We start from the raw sequence: 16,739 nt of genomic DNA, 5'->3' as shown, positions 1-16,739 counted from the left end.
CTTCTCTCCGGACCGGCTGGAAACCGGGCCTCCCTTCCTGGTTCCGCACGGCCGGGAGCAGGGCGGGGCTCTTCTCCCGCCTGGGAGAAGGGCCACCACCCCGGGAGCGGCGTCCGGGGTCCATGACCTGGGGTAGGCTTGGGGTAGGCCCGGGGCCCTGCCGAGAGCCGGGACGGGGGACGAGAGACGCGTGCGCCGGAAAAGAACTGGGGGGCCGCTGTCGGTGTAGCACCGCAGCTGGGCCGGCCGAGCGCGGGGGCGCAGGCGACCGCGAGGGGGCGCTGGGCGGACGGGCCCCGGTTGGGGAGCCGCCGGAGGAGGGGGGGGGGGGGCGGGTAGCGGAGCGAATAGGCGCGCGGGCCCCGCCCCTCCCTCCCCGAGTGGGGAAACTGAGGCCGCGAGACGGAAAGAGGGCCCCAGAGCGCTGGTAGAGCGGCACGTGCGCCCTGGGGCTGCAGAAGCACTTGAGCCACGTCCGGCAGCAGTGAGAAAGCGTGATGACAACGCTGCGTATTAGTTTGCGCGACAGCGGTGGTAATAAATCACTAGCACGCCTTGCGTGGCCCCTCGGTACCTTGATGAGCCCATGACGCCTTCGCTTCCCTAAAGCTTCGCCGTGAGTATGTGTGTCGTGCGGGGGTGGGGGGGTTTTCAGAGAAACTGATCACAAACGAACCAGGTAATTCTGGATGCGGGTAACTGTCGCTAAGGTGATAAAGTGAGATGCTGGGGAAGAGGGTGACCAGGGGTGTGGTTACCAGACAAAATGCAGGGGGCCCGGGGGAATGGGAATTTCTGATAAAGGGTAGTTCTTGTATAAATGTGTCCGATGCAAGAGCTGCACTATTTGGGGCATACATCAACTGAACCAAACAAAAAGTATTCTGTTTCCCCAAAATTCAAATTTGACAGAGTGCCCCGATTTTTATTTTCTAAATGTGACAACCCTACCCGGAGGTCGCTTAGATCAGGTCCTAAGGGAAGGCCTCCTGAGCGGGTGACATTTGAGCTGAAACTGGAACGTAAAGCCAGGGCTCGGAGGGAAGAGCAGTATCTGAACAGTGAGAAGCAGGCTGGTGTGGCTGAGGCTCTGCGTGCAGGGAGAAGAGGCTTAGAGATGCAGGCGGAGGGATGGCCGGGGCCAGTCTGATCTATGATTACAGAGCCTTGGAGGCCTCAGGAAGGGGTTTGGACGGTTTACCCTAAGGGCAAGGGGAAGCCATCGATTGTTACAGAGCTGGGGGGTGATGCAATCTGACTTGAGTTCTTAAAGTCAAGTCGCTGCCGCTCTAAGAGAAATGGGATGGGGAGGACGTGAGGGAGAGAGCAGGGAGGCCAGCGGGAACCCATGACAGATGCCCAGACCGGCAGTGATGCAGCTTGGATTGGGGCATGTGTCCATCCGGGTCTCCGGAGAGCAGTCACAGAGCGAGTCAGGAGTGCGCAGTGTGAATTAGGATGGAATACCTGGGAAAGGGAAAGGCAGAAAAGCAGGATGGACAGAGAGAGCCTCAGACGGTCCTGCAGGTGTGGTCGGGGAATGGCAAGCGGATTGGCCCAGGATGGCGTCGGGGCAGCCTCCCTGATAAAGAGGAGGAGAAGCCAGGAGACCTTGAGATCCCCCTCTAGCTGTCAGGGGAGTTGGGGGGCGATGTCCTGGAGGTGGGAGGGAGTGTGAAACAGTGCTTTGGAGAGGGTGGCTGAGAACCTTCCAGAAAGTGGAGTGGGCTGCCAAGCAGTCGGTGACATGTGGTGCCACTCGCCTGGTTCTGTGACGGTCCTTGGCCGGCGGGGGCGGGGGGGGGGGGAGTGAGGAGTGAGTTCAGTGGGGGGCCGGGCATCTGCCCTGGGCGCGGAGGGTGAAGTGCGACGGGGCCATTTATGTCAAGGGGTTTTAAGTAGAGCCGGAGTCCATTAAGGAGATGGGCTGTATTCACCTCCTTGCCATCCTCACCGGGGGAACCATGCACTTTTGAACTGGGCCGAAGTGCCAATGTTCCAAGGACCGAGCCTGAACCCTTGCAATCAGCTAGCGAGAGGTTGTTTACTGACAGCGTTAGTCGAGGTGTGTCTTACACGGGTTTAACTTGCGGCCACCAACACCAGTGTGAAATTCTCTGTAAGCAATGCCCACGAGCGAGCCTGCTTTTGCCGTAAAGGCCCCTGACTTTGGCTCCCTGGTGGGGCACTGTTTGGATTGTGACCCAAATCTCCGTGGCCTGAATTGCCGTTCTTTGATCCCAGATAAATGGGCTTGTGTAATTATCACCTCCGGACAATTTTAGGTTGACAAGGGGAATTGAGGACAGGAGAGCGGGGCAGATCATGGGCTGTCTGTGGACGTGAGCGGGTTGTTGGAGGCTGGAATGCTGCTGTGTCCGGTGCAGCCTGTCACCAGCCAAGGGTGAGTAACCCAGCCCCAGTTCTAGAATCACGCCTGGGTCCACGTCTGTTAAGATCCCTAGTCCAATGCTCCGTCCTCCAGACTCTGCTGCTTGGCTCAGCCCCGCTCTGGGGTATAGGATCCGGAGCTCCAGACCAAGGACCAGCCTAGGGCAAGGGCCTGCAGGCTGCCCACCCCCCCGTGGCCCCTGCCCCTGGAGGAAGCTCCCAAGAGTAAACAACAGCCTCCTCTTCCCGCCCACCAGGGTCTGCCACATTCCACACCGGCCAGATTTCCAGTCACAAGGCTCTCTCCCTCTGAGCAGGCTGGTTTTCCTGAGGATGAGGGAGCCTCGCCCCTGGGGGAGATGCGTGGGGGCAACGCTCACTTCTGCCTTCTTTCTCCTGGGCTGCTGGGGACGCTCCGATTTCCAGCAGGTGGGTGAATCTGCAGGAGCTGAGGTGCTTGGGAGCCCTGGAGCTGGGAATCTTGAGCTCTGCTGGGTGCTGCAGGGGGGTGCCCCCCAGGAGAGATGGAGCTGCCCAAACAGCCTTTGGGCAGCGTGAGGGTGTCCTTTCAGCTTCCAGGTTTGCACTGGGAGAGGGGCGGATCTGAGCTTGGGGTTTCGGGGATAGAGCGTGCGCACCGAGGAAGGAAACGGCCTCTCGGTACTGATCTCCTCCCACCCCCACCCCTGCCTTGGTTTCCCCCTCCTCCTTGCCTTGCCCCTCTCCCACCCCCTCTCCCCGCCTTTCTCCTCCCTTGTGCTTTCTGTCCTGCAGCAATTTCTCCAAGCTTTGGAGCCAGAGGAAGTGACTTCTTATTTTGGCCCCAATGCTACCTTAGAAGGTATCTGTCCTGGCGTCTTCTCAGCAGAGGGAGCTCCCCCGACTGAGCCGGGGCCGGGGGGGGGGGGGGGGTGCATCTCAGCTCTGCTTGGGAGGAGGTCCTAGAAACTGCCATCGTTCCTGCTAATTAACTCCATACTGCCGCCAAGTCCGTAAAAGCTGGTCTGGGCGTCCTGGACCGAGCTGGGGTTCTGACCCCAGGCTTCTGCTCCATATCTCCAGGGAATGGTTCCTAATTAGCTGGTCCCTTTTGCCCCTGGGCCTCCCTTGGGCTGGCCAAGCTGCCGGAGCTCTTGTGGCTTTTGGCCACGGACGGAAATGGAATTATTTATCCTTTCCGTGAGAAACGAGATAGGCGCTGGCTCAAGCTCCGGCCAGAGCCTCTCGTGTCGCTCTTGGCCATGCCTGCGGACTTCGCTGGGGTGCCAGCCCCCTTTCCAAGTCAGGCCATTGACGTAAAGGCTGTTGGGGACCAGAGGCAGGGTGGGCTAGCGGTCAGGGTGGAGAGCAGTAGGGGATGTCCCATCTGTGACTGAATTCCCTGTGGCCTGGGTCACATGCACATTGAGCACTGCTTGGGGCTGCCTGGGGATTGGGGGTGGGACCTCCCGGGGCCTGGGGGCTGCTTTGTGAGGCAGATCGGTGGAGAAGGGTGGTGAGGCTGGCCTTGGGCACCTGCTCTTCCGTAAAGGCCAGAGAGGTTGTGGCTGTACCTGCTTTGCCTGCTGGGGTTCAGGCCACCCCTCAGGAAACCCGATTCTGGGGCGAGGCTCGCATGCTGAGTGCTGGTCTGCCCCGGGGTGAGGCCCAAATTGGAGAGGAAACTTTCAGTCTACCACCCTGCGTGCCGGGAGGAGCTGGATTTGAGCCCAGGCCTCTCGGGCTCCAGGCCAGCCCTGCGCCCCACTCACCAAAGGGAACGGATCGGTTGGGGGGGGGGGCCCTCCCCAGGGCAGGAAGACGCGGAGGGCTGAGCCCCGGGGGGAGGGGAGGAGCAAGGTGGCCTCCTCTGTCCCGCAGTGCTGCAATTTGACGTGGCCCCGCTCACCTGCATCTGTGAGGATGGGCCCGGGGGGCCTCCCTGCAGGGCCCCGAGCTGCTCTCTGCTCGCCCTGGGACAGCTCTTTGCCTTCTCCTTCCTGCCGGAGCGGAGCCTCCTCACCGCCTCCTTCACCAGCGAGCACGTGCTGAACGCCTCCCTCCGGCTTGAGAGGCGGCCTCCTCATCCCTGCTTCGCGGGAGGCCGCCCCCTGCTGCCCCTGGGCGCGGTGGCCAGGGTCACCTACTGCTCAGGCCACTTGGTGAGCGTGACGTCCCAGAGAGGCCCTGTCCCTCGGTGGGGCCGGTGGGCTACGTGCCTGTCTGCTGTCTCTCCTCCAGGAGGGCGACATCCTGGTGGGCGCAGACAGGTTCCGCGTCCAGCCGGTGAGGAGGCGGCATTGGGAGCTGCTGCCTCCCCGGGTTCGTGCGCAGCCCCACCTGGTCCACAGGCCCGGCCCCGAGGCCCCCCAAGTCATCCGAGGTACGGCTCCTGGGAGAGGGAGACAGCTCTGGGGGAGGGCCAGCTCTCCCCGGTGCCCAGGTGGCTGTGCAGAATGCCACAAGCCCGGCTGAGCCATCTTTCTTCAGGATGCCGGGGAGCGGGCAGGCCAGGGGGACACGTGGCCATCGGCCATGCCCCCAGCTGTCCTAGAGGGGGACAGCTGGGCCTCCAGCCTATGAGCAGCCCCTCATCGATCACAAAGCACGTTCGCAGACGTGCGCTGTTGGGGTCTCCCAGCTCCGGGACTGGCAGGACATCCGATACCACAGATGGGAACACTGAGGCCCAAAGACAGAAGGTGGCCACTCGGGGCTTGCACGGCTGGCTCTGCGGCTGCCCGGGCCTGCTCGTCGGGCCCCCAGCTGCATCCAGGTGCAACCAGGGTCCTGTCTCGGGCTCCTCTCGGGATGACCCCGTTCTCCAGCATGTGCCCGGAGCGGGGGCACATCGAGGGGGCAGAGCCAGTGTGGGGCTCTGGGGAGACACCAAGGACGTAAAAGCCACACGACAGCTCCCTCCTTGGGCCCTGCCCTGCCACCTGGTCCTTTCAGTGCTCCGAAATGGCCAGTCGCTGATGGGACCTGGCCTTGGGGGTGGGCTGAAACCCAGGACCCAGTAGCCTCTCGGGCCAGCTGCCACTGTTTCTGACAGTCCCAACGTAAAGTGACTTTCAACAGCTCGGGCCCTTCTGCTCTCTGAGACCGTTGATTTCGGAGGAGCCTAGAGGCCAGCTCCCGGAGGGCCCGAGGTAGGGGCTGAGACTGGGTCCGGGACAGGCCCTCTCACTCGGCGCCCACCCGCCCTGGAGCAGGCGTTGCCTGCTCCCCACCTTTCCCATGAGAAAGCCCGGGGACTGGGCCCCCTGACTCCATAAACCCATGGTGATAAGTGGCAGGGACAGAGCTCACAACCGTGTCTCCAAGTCCACGAAAGAGCTGGCCGTGGGCGGCCAAAGCTGTGGGTTGTCTGCTTTCCGGAACCTTCGCTCTGAGCCCTGCCCCCTCCCTCACCAGGCCGTCCTCCTTCCCCTCGCCTTCGCCTCCGGAGATGGGCTGCCGGCAGGGTCCTGCACCTGGAGCTGCTGGTGGCCGTGGGCCCCGACGTCTACCAGGCCCACCAGGAGGACACTGAGCGCTACGTGCTCACCAACCTCAACATGGTGAGTGTTCCTTGGGGAGCGGACCCCTTGGATGGTGCTGACCACAAGCGGTGGGGCTCGGGAGCCTCTGGACGCGGTGCCCCACGCCGGGGACTTGGGGCCGAATGTGAGTGGGCTGGCTTATCCGGTAGTTTGAACTTGGGCTGAACTCGGGTGTAAACCTAAGCAAGGCTGGGGTCATGCTCGGGGCCCAGGGCTTTGGGGTGGGGAGGGGTGTGGTCTGTCCTTTCCTTCCTCCCCCTCCCCTCCCTCACCTGCGGTGGAGGCGGGTGAGGTCCTGGAACCCCTCTTGGCTCCCTAGTGCACCCCACCGCCTCTTGCTACTTGGGTCCCTTCTCTCCAAGGGCCCCTCAGGTCTGGCCTCTGGCCTGAAGTCCATTTGCTCCATGGGAACCTCGGCCAGCACTGCCTGGGCACCAGCCGGGGTGCCCCACACTGGCCTCCCTGTTCCCTTTCTTGGGGGCACCCCCGTTTCTACTGGCCCCCCCTTCCCTTGGCTTCTAGCGCTAAAGGTGGCGTGGGAAGAGTGGCTCCCACTGATTGTCGTCTCGGGGGGCAGGGTAAGCAAAGAAAGGGGTGTTTCAACAACCTGACGCTCGCGTGTAACCTAACGGACTGCATGAAACCCCGTGTCCAGCGGTTTGAGAATACACGTATGACACGCGGTGACTGCTCTGGGCCGCCGGCGAGTGTCTGCCGCGTCGGGGGATGGACACCAGTGCCAGGTGGGGGGCGGGACGAGGAGACGGCCGCCGTCCGCAAGTTGGCCGTGCAGGGAGGCAGAGCCCGCCCTCCAAGAATGCGCGGAGCTTGGCGCCACTTTGTGCCCAGCCTTAGGTGTGCCCACCTGTTTGGGGCAAAAGGAAAAGCCCCCCCCTCCCCCCCCCCGCCCCGGGGCTCAGAGCGCCAGGCCATCAGACCACTCTGTCCGCTGTCAGTTCTCTGGGCCTCGGACACACCCGTGTGGTCCTGTCCCCTTGCAGACATGGCCCGAGTCCACAGGTCTTTGCCTGCAGCCCCAGAGGTGAAAAACACTTCCTTTCAGTCACCTGAAAGCTTGGCAGGAAAGGGGGGGGGTTCCTCCCCCCGTTTACTCTGCTGAAATTCGGTCATCAAGCCGTACTCCCTCTGGTCACTTGATGTGTCTTACGAGGACCTGGGACAGTGGTAGGTACCAGACTGGCTCCTGCCCGGATGGTGGCTGGCCGTGGTGACAGCCACTGTCGTGGCTGGGCACCCATCCTGTGCCCGCGGCATCGTTCCTGAGTCCGCCAGTAGCCACGGAAGGCTTTACCTCCGTGTCACAGATGAGGAACCTGAGCTTCCAAGGTTAGTTAGCAGGATCACGTGCACACGGGTAGTTCGCAGCAGAGCTCGAATTCAGGCTCAGGTCAGCCGAGGCCAGTGGTGGCAGGGTTCTCTCTCTCTCTGGGGGGGGTGGGGGCATGTCTAATTCAGGGACAGGCTGCTGCAAATAACCAGACAGTCAACCATGATGGGCATCTTGGCAGACATGCTGAGAGAGAGAGAGAGAGAGCCAGGAGCCTGGCTGGGGGGTGGTGGGGACAGCGCTCTGTCAGGGGAACCCGGAAAAGGGTTTGCGGAGGGAGGGGAGGCCCTGGTGTCGCCTCCTGGAGAGGCGCAGGTGAAACAAGCCGAGGTGGAGAGAAGGGTGTTCCAGGCGGACGGACAGAGAAGGGAAAGGACGGGGTGAGTCTGGTGAGCAGGAAACAGCGTTGGAATGGAGTGTTCTAAACTCCTAATTATTTGCATCCCACGGTTTCAGGTTTTCTTTCCTTTGTGGTTGGCCTTCTTGAGCCGTGAGCAAGGAGGACCAGCACACGTCTGCCCGTCTCTGTGGCTGGCCGCCAGCCCCGAGACAAGCATTTCCCGCGCTGCTAGTGGAGCAGTCTCTCCAGGCCCTGCCCCAGCCAGGCCCCGCCCACCCACCAGACACCGCTCCCTCCTGCCTTTCCACAGGGGTCAGAGCTGCTGAGGGACCCTTCCCTGGGGACTGAGTTCCGAGTGCATGTGGTGAAGATGCTCACCCTGACCCAGCCTCAGGTAGGCACCACGCTGGGAGCCCAGAGTCCCTGCAAACCCCATTTCCACTCTCTCTATCTCTTCCTGTCGCTCTCCCCGTCTGTAGCACGGACAGCGACAGGGTTGTGGTGAGCACTGTGGCGCAGGTCCCGTAAACACGGGCTCTGTGACGCCCCCACCGCCAGGATGCTCCGAATATCACAGCCAACATCACGGCCTCACTGCTGAGCGTCTGTGAGTGGAGCAGGACGGTCAACCCCGAGGACGACACAGATCCCGGGCACGCCGACCTGGTCCTCTACATCACCAGGTAGCCGAGCGCCCCCGGGGCACGCCAGCCTGCCTGGGAGCTGTCCTCCCCTCCCCACCCCCCCCTCTGCAAAGGCGGCCCGGCCTCAGCACCCGCCTGGTGCCTTTTTTCTTCCCAAGGTTTGACCTGGAGTTGCCTGACGGTAACCGGCAGGTTCGGGGGGTCACCCAGCTGGGGGGTGTCTGCTCGTCCTCCTGGAGCTGCCTCATCACTGAGGATACCGGCTTTGACCTGGGGGTCACCATCGCCCACGAGATTGGGCACAGGTAGGCATACTGTCCCCAAGCTGAGGTCTAGGAGCCGACTGGGGCTCCCAGGAGGGAACGTTGAGGCTGCCGTGGGGTAGGAGGGCAGCCCTGTAGCAGTCTGCTGGAAGGAACCTGTACCCTTGACCTCAGTGGACTTGGGGGGGGAGGAGGGCAAGGGCTGGGAAATCTGCTATTTCTTGATTACCAGGTGATTAAAAAAATTGTTTTTACCCCCTCCTCCCCCCAAAAGCAAGACAGACTTCGCAATTAGAGAATGTTTTCTAGGAAATTCAGGTAAAGGAAAAGCAGGCTGTAAAAATTATCCCAAATCCCAGCCCTTAGAGGTAACATCCGTTCACGTTTTGTACGTAATTATAGTCAGGTCTTACACACACATATTTACTTTTATTTTACGAAGAGAGAGAATCTTGAGCATGCTTAAGCGAGCAGGGGAGGGGCAGAAGGGGAGAGAGAGAATCTTAAGCGGCCTCCATGCTAGTGCAGAGCCCGATGTGGGCTCGTTCCCCCTGGGATCATGACCTGAGCTGAAATCAAGACTTGGACCCTCGGGTCCCTGGGTGGCTCAGTCAGTTAAGCATCTGACTTCAGCTCAGGTCCTGATTTCATGGTTCCTGAATTCAAGCCTGTCACTGGGCTCCCTGCTGTCAGCACGGAGCCTGCTTCGGATCCTCTGTCTCCCTCTCTCTCTGCCCCTCCTCTGCTCACGCTCTCTATCTCTTTCTGTCTCTAAATAAACATAAAAAAAAAAATTCAGATGCTCAACTGACCGAGCCACCCAGGCACCCACACACACATAGTTTTTATTTGCAAAATCAGGATTATACTGTATGTTGTTTTTTTTTCTGGTTTTTAAATTTTTATTTATTTCTGAGAGAGAGAGAGAACAAGCAGGCGAGGGGCAGAGAGAGAGGGAGACACAGAATCCAAAGCAGCTCCAGGCTCTAAGCTGTCAGCACAGAGCCCCACATGGACTCGAACCCACAAACCTGGAGATCGTGATCTGAGCCAAAGTCAGTTGCTCAACCGACTGAGCCCCCCAGGCGCCCTAAAGCCTTTTAAAAAATGTTTTATTTATTATTTATTTTTGAGAGAGAGCGGGCACATGAGCAGGGGAGGGGCAGAGAGAAAGAGGGGGTCCCAAGCAGACTCTGCCCTGTCAGTGCAGAGCCCCGAGAGTGGGGGGGGGGGGGTTCCATCTCACCAACCGTGGGATCATGACCTGAGTGGAAATCAAGAGTCAGTGGCTCAACCCACTGAGCCACCCAAGGGCCACTAACGCCTTTTGATATTTATTAGCCCAAAGAGGCAGGAACCACCTGGCTGGCTGGCTGAGCACTCCTTCTGGGGGAAACGGAGGCAGGGCTCGCTGGTGGGGGGGGGGGGGGCCAGGAGGCCGTGGGGGTCTGCAAAGGCTTCCAACCCGACCAGAGGGCTGGCCAGGCTTGGACTCCAGGCGGGTGGAGGGGGCACGAGGGCTCTGAGCGTTGCCTCCCCCGGACAGCTTGGGCTTGGAACACGACGGCGCGCCCGGGAGCGGCTGTGGGCCCAGCGGCCACGTGATGGCGTCCCAGGACGCGGTGACCGCCAGGGGTGACCTCTCGTGGTCCGCCTGCAGCCGCCAGCAACTGCTGCACCTGCTCAGGTAGCCGCGTCCCTCACCCGCGCAGCCCTCCCCGCCCTATCTCCACTTGGGGCCACCCCTACCTGTGCCCCCAGCCCTCTGTTCAATCCCCATCGCGCTCTGTCCCCTCCCCCCCTCCGGGGCCCTCTTTTGTCCTCCTTGGCCCCTCCCTCCAGCCACCCTTCCCTGCGCGGATCCCGTTTCTCCCCCGCTCCCACGCACCCTCTTACGTCCATCAGTTTCCGCGCCCACACCTCAATTCGGCCCCATCCCCGCCCCTCCCTCCAGCCACCCCTCCCTCCTCGCCGCTCCCCTGCCTCATCCCCTTCCTCCCCACTCCCTGGCGCGGGCAGATGCCCGGGCCCCACCTCCACTCCCCCGGGGCCCGAGCCCGGTCCAAGCTCTTGCTGGGGGTGCGCGCTGAGAACCCCCTGCCCGCCCGCCCGCGCCCACCCCTCCACCCCGGTGTGCACCCGGGGTCTGAGCCGGGCCTTGTCGCAGCGCAGGACGGGCGCGCTGCCTGTGGGACCCGCCCGGGCCGCAGGCCGGGGCCGCGGGGAGCCCTCCCCGGGCGCAGCCCGGCCTCCACTACGGCGCGGACGAGCAGTGCCGCGTCGCCTTCGGCCCTGCAGCGGTGGCCTGCACCTTCACCAGGGGGCACCTGGTGAGTCCCCGCCGTCCCGCTTCTCCGCCACCCAGCCCCTGCACCCTCTACCCGCGACAAGCTCCTGCCCCGCGCTCGCTGTGCCAGGCCGCCAGGCACCTCTTAAAATGCGCAAATTTTGAGCGAGGGTGCTCATGTTTTCCTTTTGACTGTGTCCCACAGATTATGTGGAGCCCTTGAACCCATGGACGCGGGACTTAAATAGGCAGTCACCAAGGGCTTCCGATCCGATGGGAACCTGGAGGGCTCCCTGGAGGAAGTCCCCTCCACACTGAATCCTATAGCAGGAGTGTGAGCTAGCGGGGGAAGGGGAGATGAAGGGGGGCCGGCTCCCCAAAGAGGGACTTCCTCCCTGGACTTCCATGGGCCCCAGGCACCTTTGCCCTATCGGGGCCTCTTTCTCAGTACGGAATACTGAGAATTGTTATCAGTGTTTTTATGAAATATATAAAGTTTTTTTTCTTCGCGTTGTTATAACAAAACGTATTAACGTTACATATGAGGACACCTGCTTTGACCTAAAGAATCGTTTTTTGTCTGCTGATTTTAGAAGAAGTGAAAACATTTTCGTGGGCTCACGGACAGGTGTGCTGTGCCCATTCTCCCCGGCCACCGGTGCCCACAGAGCGGTGTGTGCGCCCCCGTGGTCTGCGGGGGGACAGTTAAGGCTGGACACTAGCCCCTCCAGCGGGCCCCCTGTGTCCCCGTTTAGGACGTGTGCCAGGCTCTCTCCTGCCACAAGGACCCCCTGGACCAAAGCGTCTGTAGCCGCCTCTTGACTCCCCTCCTGGATGGGACAGAGTGTGGCGAGCAGAAGGTCGGAGCGGGAGTGACGGAGCATGTGTTGGCTGGCGGGCTCTACCAGGCGCTCGGCTTCCCGCTACCCTGCAGACCTCTGTGCCTCTGCCCTTCTCCTCCACTCTGCGGGGACCAGACCCCTCTGTCCTACACGCTGGGGTTTGCCCTCTTTCGTATTTAGCTTCATTTCCTGAGCAGGATGGGAGGGCGGGGCACGAGCACGTGTGCATGCCTGTGTGGCCACCCTGCGGGCGCGGGGCCCTGGGGATGCCAGCCGTCCTGGGTGTGCGATGGTGTGCCCTTCTCTCCCTTCTCTCGCAGTGGTGCTCCAAAGGTCACTGCCGCTCCCTGGCGGAGCTGACCCCCGTGGGAGTGGTGCACGGGCACTGGTCTAGCTGGGGTCCCCCCAGTCCCTGCTCCCGCTCCTGCGGGGGAGGGGTGGTCACCAGGAGGCGACAGTGCAGCAACCCCAGGTACTGCTTGCAGGAGGCGCTGTTCTCCAGGTCAGGGCTGGCTGGCTAGGGGGGAGTGGCTCCCCTGTCACCCCGTGTCTTGTGGGTATTTTCAGGCCGGCCTTTGGAGGGCGTGCGTGTGTGGGCGATGACCTCCAGGCGGAGATGTGCAACACCCAGGTAGGCCTGCCTCCCCGGGGTGCAGCCAGAGGGTCAGGTCGGCAGCGCGGGAGCCGGGGGGTGTGGAAGGATCAGGGCGGCTGTAATTCGTGGCTCATGCCAGGGCGCTTTTGAAAGAGGGGGGTGCTGTTCTACCTCTACTGGGACCTCAAGGCATACTCCAGGATGTCCCTGCAGCGTCCCCCTCCCTCCCCACCTGCCACTGCCCCCCCCCCCAGCACCCCCTGAAACCATTCCTCCATTCTAAGAGCAGGTGAAATTCACATCACATAAAATCAACCATTTTAAGGGTGAGATCCCGTGGCATTTAGTACATTCACAATGTTGTGCAACCACCGCCTCCATCAAGTTCCAAACCGCTTCTGTCAGCCCAGAGTAGGACCCCAGACCCGTTAAGTCGTTGCTCCCCCCCCCCCCCCCCATCCTCCCGCCCTGGCAGCCACCAGTCACCTTTTGTCTCCACGGATGCGTCTGTTCTGGACATTTCATACAAATGGAATCACACAACGCGTGGCCTTTTTGTGACTGGCTTCTATCACTCAGCATCGTGTCCTCAAGGGTCATCCACGGTGTAGCAGGTGTGAGAAGTGCAGTCCTTTTTGTGGCTGAACGGCAGCCCATCATGTGGATGGGCCACATGTTATCCGTCCATGTGTTGACGGACATTTAGGCCATTTCCACCTCTTGGTTATTGTGAACAGTGCTGCTGTGGGCGTGTGTGTATGTGGACTCCAGTACCAATTCTTATTCCTATTTTTTAGTGTTTATTTTTGAGAGTGAGAGCGCGCGTGCGGGTGTGAGGGGCAGAGACAGAGGGAGACAGAGGGAGACAGAGGATCTTCGGTGTCAGCGCAGAGCCCAGTGCGGGGCCTGGACTCACGAACCGTGAGATCGTGACCTGAGCGGAAGCCAGAAGCCACCCAGGCACCCCCCCGATTTTTATTTCTTTTGAGTATGCACCTGAAAGTGGGATCACTGGATAGGGGCGCCTGGGTGGCTCGGTCGGTGGAGCGTCCGACTTCGGCTCAGGTCACGATCTCGCGGTCCGTGGGTTCCAGCCCTGCGTCGGGCTCTGCGCTGACGGCTCGGAGCCCGGAGTCTGCTTCGGATTCTGCGTCCCCCTGTGTCTCTCTCTCTGCCCCTCTTCTGCTCGTGCTCTGTCTCTCTTGCTCTTAAAAACGAATAAACGTTAAAAACAAAAGCGGGATCGCTGGATTGTATGGCATTTCTACGTTCAAGTCTTTGAGGAGCCTCCAAAACCATCCTGCACAGCAGCCCAGCTATTTTGCACTCCCGCCAGCTGTGGGCGAAGGTTCCGCTTTCTCCATATCCTCTCCGCTCCCCATCTTTATTGCCCGTGAGGTTTTTTTTTAAGATTTTCTTTCTTTTCTTTCTTTTGCCTTTCTTTCTTTCTTTCTTTCTTTCTTTCTTTCTTTCTTTCTTTCTCTTTTCTTTCTTTTGCCTTTCTTTCTTTCTTTCTTTCTTTTGCCTTTCTTTTGCCTTTCTTTTGCCTTTCTTTCTTTCTTTCTTTCTTTTTCTTTCTTTCTTTTGCGTTTCTTTCTTTCTTTTTTCTTTCTTTTCTTTCTTTTGCCTTTCTTTCTTTCTTTCTTTCTTTTGCCTTTCTTTCTTTCTTTCTTTTTTCTTTCTTTTCTTTCTTTTGCCTTTCTTTCTTTTGCCTTTCTTTCTTTCTTTTTTTCTTTCTTTCTCTCTTTCTTTCTTTCTTTCTTTTTCTACTTTTAGAGAGAGAGCAGAGAGCGAGCCGGGGAGGGGCAGAGAGAGAGGGAGAGAGAGACTCCCAAGCAGGCTCCACACTGTCAGGGTTGAGGGCTCAAACTCACAAACCACAAGATCATGACCTGAACCGAAATCCAGAATCAGACGCTCGACTGACTGAGCCACCCGGGCGCCCCTGTTGCCGGTGTTCTTTGATCATGGCCGGTACCCTTGGTGCGAAGCGCTCGGATGGCTCCTTTGACGTTGTGTCAAGATGTGCACGTGGCGAGGCCTTCCCTCCCACTTTCCCCAGGCGGTCACGGGCCTCCCCAGACCTGGAGGGCAGAGTCCTCACCTGGAGCACGGGCTCAGGGAGGGGAGCAGGCGAACAGTGCTCTTTCTTTCTTTGTTGCTGGCTGGTAGGCCCTGCCCTGTGTCCTTGCAGATTCTCCGGGATTCTCTCCTCAGCAGAGAAAGGCTCTTGGTTCCCCTGCTTTCTAGAGCGGGGAACCGCAGCGCAGCCAGGAGCGGGCTCAAAGCCACACCGTGGCCCTCGTGCCGCGGGGTGCCTTGCTGTCCCCGGTGGCAGAGGCTCCTGTCCTAGATCCCCCGTCCCCAGGCCCCCCATCCCAGGGCCCCTCCTGTGCCTGTTCTCTGCCTCCTCCCGGCCAGGCCTGTGAGAAGACCCAGCTGGACTTCATGTCTGAGCAGTGCTCCCGGACGGACAGGAAACCGCTGCACCTGTCCCCAGGCAACGCCTCCTTCTACCGCTGGGGCTCCGCTGAGCAGTACAGTCAAGGTGGGCTGGCCCCCATCACCCTGATGCTGTTGAGAGCAGGGTTCGGACTCAGGCTCTATATCGCGTCCTGGCTCAGCCCCCTTGCTAAGGGGCCTGAGTCTCGGTGTTCCCATCTGTAACATGGAAATAAGAGTAGGGTCTCCCTGCTCGGGTGTTGGAAGGATTCAGTGAGACACCGGGAAGCACCAAGGGGGCTCCTCGGCTCGATTCGGTAACAAGCGTTACGTCGTGATCGTGATCGCTGCCTCAGGAGGCGGGGCCCTGGCCCCAAACCCGGAGGATGAAGTGAAGTGGCCCTGACAAGGGCAGGCCCACCTGGGCTGTGCTCTGCAGGGTCACCGCCTTCCCAGCTCCCGGTCACCCTCGCGTCAGGGTTCTCTGTCTCTCCACCTTCCCAGGGGACGCTCTGTGCAGACACATGTGCCGAGCCATCGGCGAGACCTTCATTGTGAGGCGTGGGGACGGTTTCCTGGATGGGACCCGGTGTGTGCCAAGTGGTCAGCGGGAGGACGGGACCCTGAGCCTGTGCGTGTCGGGCAGCTGCAGGGTACGCGTGTGCGGGCAGCGGAGGTACCCTCCCACCCGCTGTGGCCCTGCGGCCAGTCACGTCGGAAGCCAGATGCTAAGGGGCTCGGAGAGGGCCTGGTCTGCGGGCGCGGTCCTTGTGAAGCTGCCGCGGAGTCCGCATGGGGTGATGCTAGGGCACTGAACTGACCTTGGAGTCAGCAGGGGGTCGAGAGCTCCGCTGTGACCTTGGGGGAGTCACTTATGCCTGCTTCCTGCATGGAGGTCAGATGCTGCAAAACGCCTCGAGTTTGTCGTGTGAATCCCAGGGCCTCAGAGCAGTGGGGTCGGTGGGGACAGGCGTCACCTGCCACTGCTCTTTGCACAGACATTCGGCTGTGACGGCAGGATGGACTCCCAGCAGGTGCGAGACGCGTGCCAGGTGTGTGGAGGGGACAACAGCACGTGCAGCCCCCGCAACGGCTCTTTCACGGCCGGAAGGGCCAGAGGTAGGGGCTTCCCTCGGGGTGGATGGCCGGGCCCCCGCCAGCCTCCAAGAGACACCTGCAGCTCAGAGCCTTGGCAGTGAGCCCCGGACCCTCCTCGTGGGCCTCGGCCTCTGCCCTCCACCTCGCCAGCCTCCCCACCCAGCTCGGAGTCTGATGAGGCCGCCGCCGCCGGGGGCAGTGGAGTTTTGGGAATGACTGCTCACGGTAGCTGTGATGCAGATAAAACCCGGATACTGGGCGGTCTGTGGGAGGCCGGCCTGGCCCTTCCTACCCAAGGAATCCCATCAGAAGGGATGTTATACTTGGGAACCCCTTGGCTGTGATCTGTTTATAAAGGAGGTCAAGTCATTTGCAAAGTGGGCGCTTAGAAGGTCAGCTGAGGAGTTGAGTCCCACCTCCCTGTGGCGGGTCACACGCTGAGGCCAGAACCTTGGATTCAGTCCCTCCTCCTGGCCGGGGCAGCACCCTGGAGGGTGGCCGCCCAGCCTGGCTTTGATTGGCCCCTGGTGACACGGGGCTCTCTACAGCCCGAGGGGTGACAGGGGGCTCTCTACTGTCCGAGGGGTGACGGGGGCCCCCTACTGCCCGAGGCAGCCCCATTGTATTGGTAGCTTTCGGGGCTGAGGCTCTTTTTCCTGTACACCTGAAATTTGCTCCCTTTGCGATGTAAGTGACCTGGGACCACCCACCCTCCCCTGCTTCCTTCTAGAGTATGTCACGTTCCTGACGGTTACCCGCAACCTGACCAGCATATACGTCGCCAACCGGAGACCTCTCTTCACACACTTGGGTGAGCTGGGCAGAGGGCACTCACCCAGAGTTAGCCAGACTGCGCACGGCGAGGCACAGACCCCAAGATGCCCTCACTTCGGATGCCAGCTACAAGTTCAGGGGGTTCCCTGACCACTGCCAGGGTGGATCTGTCACTAGAAGGATCCCCAGAA

General features: G+C 60.8%; 1 protein-coding gene across 8 annotated transcripts in view; it reads left to right on the top strand.

Moving 5' to 3' along the window:
• Positions 1–45: 45 nt before the first annotated feature.
• The window catches only part of ADAMTS13 (ADAM metallopeptidase with thrombospondin type 1 motif 13), a 32,361-nt gene continuing 15,667 nt past the window's right edge, over positions 46–16,739 (top strand). For 5 of the 8 annotated variants that reach the window (XM_060610322.3, XM_060610321.3, XM_060610319.3 and 2 more), the window contains exons 1-19: positions 46–616; positions 2,286–2,404; positions 2,649–2,820; positions 3,166–3,232; positions 4,252–4,532; positions 4,612–4,753; positions 5,788–5,933; positions 7,914–7,997; positions 8,162–8,286; positions 8,406–8,552; positions 10,057–10,197; positions 10,678–10,840; positions 11,553–11,657; positions 11,960–12,111; positions 12,207–12,270; positions 14,656–14,782; positions 15,181–15,329; positions 15,675–15,795; positions 16,505–16,585. In XM_060610322.3, the coding sequence (XP_060466305.3) occupies positions 2,367–2,404; positions 2,649–2,820; positions 3,166–3,232; positions 4,252–4,532; positions 4,612–4,753; positions 5,788–5,933; positions 7,914–7,997; positions 8,162–8,286; positions 8,406–8,552; positions 10,057–10,197; positions 10,678–10,840; positions 11,553–11,657; positions 11,960–12,111; positions 12,207–12,270; positions 14,656–14,782; positions 15,181–15,329; positions 15,675–15,795; positions 16,505–16,585 (2,305 nt within the window). In that variant the 5' untranslated portion in view covers positions 46–616; positions 2,286–2,366. Of the gene's footprint in view, positions 617–1,328; positions 1,528–2,285; positions 2,405–2,648; positions 2,821–3,165; positions 3,233–4,251; positions 4,533–4,611; positions 4,754–5,787; positions 5,934–7,913; positions 7,998–8,161; positions 8,287–8,405; positions 8,553–10,056; positions 10,198–10,677; positions 10,841–11,552; positions 11,798–11,959; positions 12,112–12,206; positions 12,271–14,655; positions 14,783–15,180; positions 15,330–15,674; positions 15,796–16,504; positions 16,586–16,739 lie in introns of those variants that run through there. The other 3 variants (XM_060610318.3, XM_060610316.3, XM_060610317.3) reach the window with 3 other exon arrangements.

This window comes from Panthera onca, chromosome D4 (genome assembly GCF_046562875.1).
Source record: "Panthera onca isolate mPanOnc1 chromosome D4, mPanOnc1 haplotype 2, whole genome shotgun sequence".
Classification (NCBI taxonomy): Eukaryota; Metazoa; Chordata; class Mammalia; order Carnivora; family Felidae; genus Panthera; species Panthera onca.
Note: the sequence above shows the minus strand (reverse complement) of the source record. Positions and strands in the feature narration are given on the sequence as shown.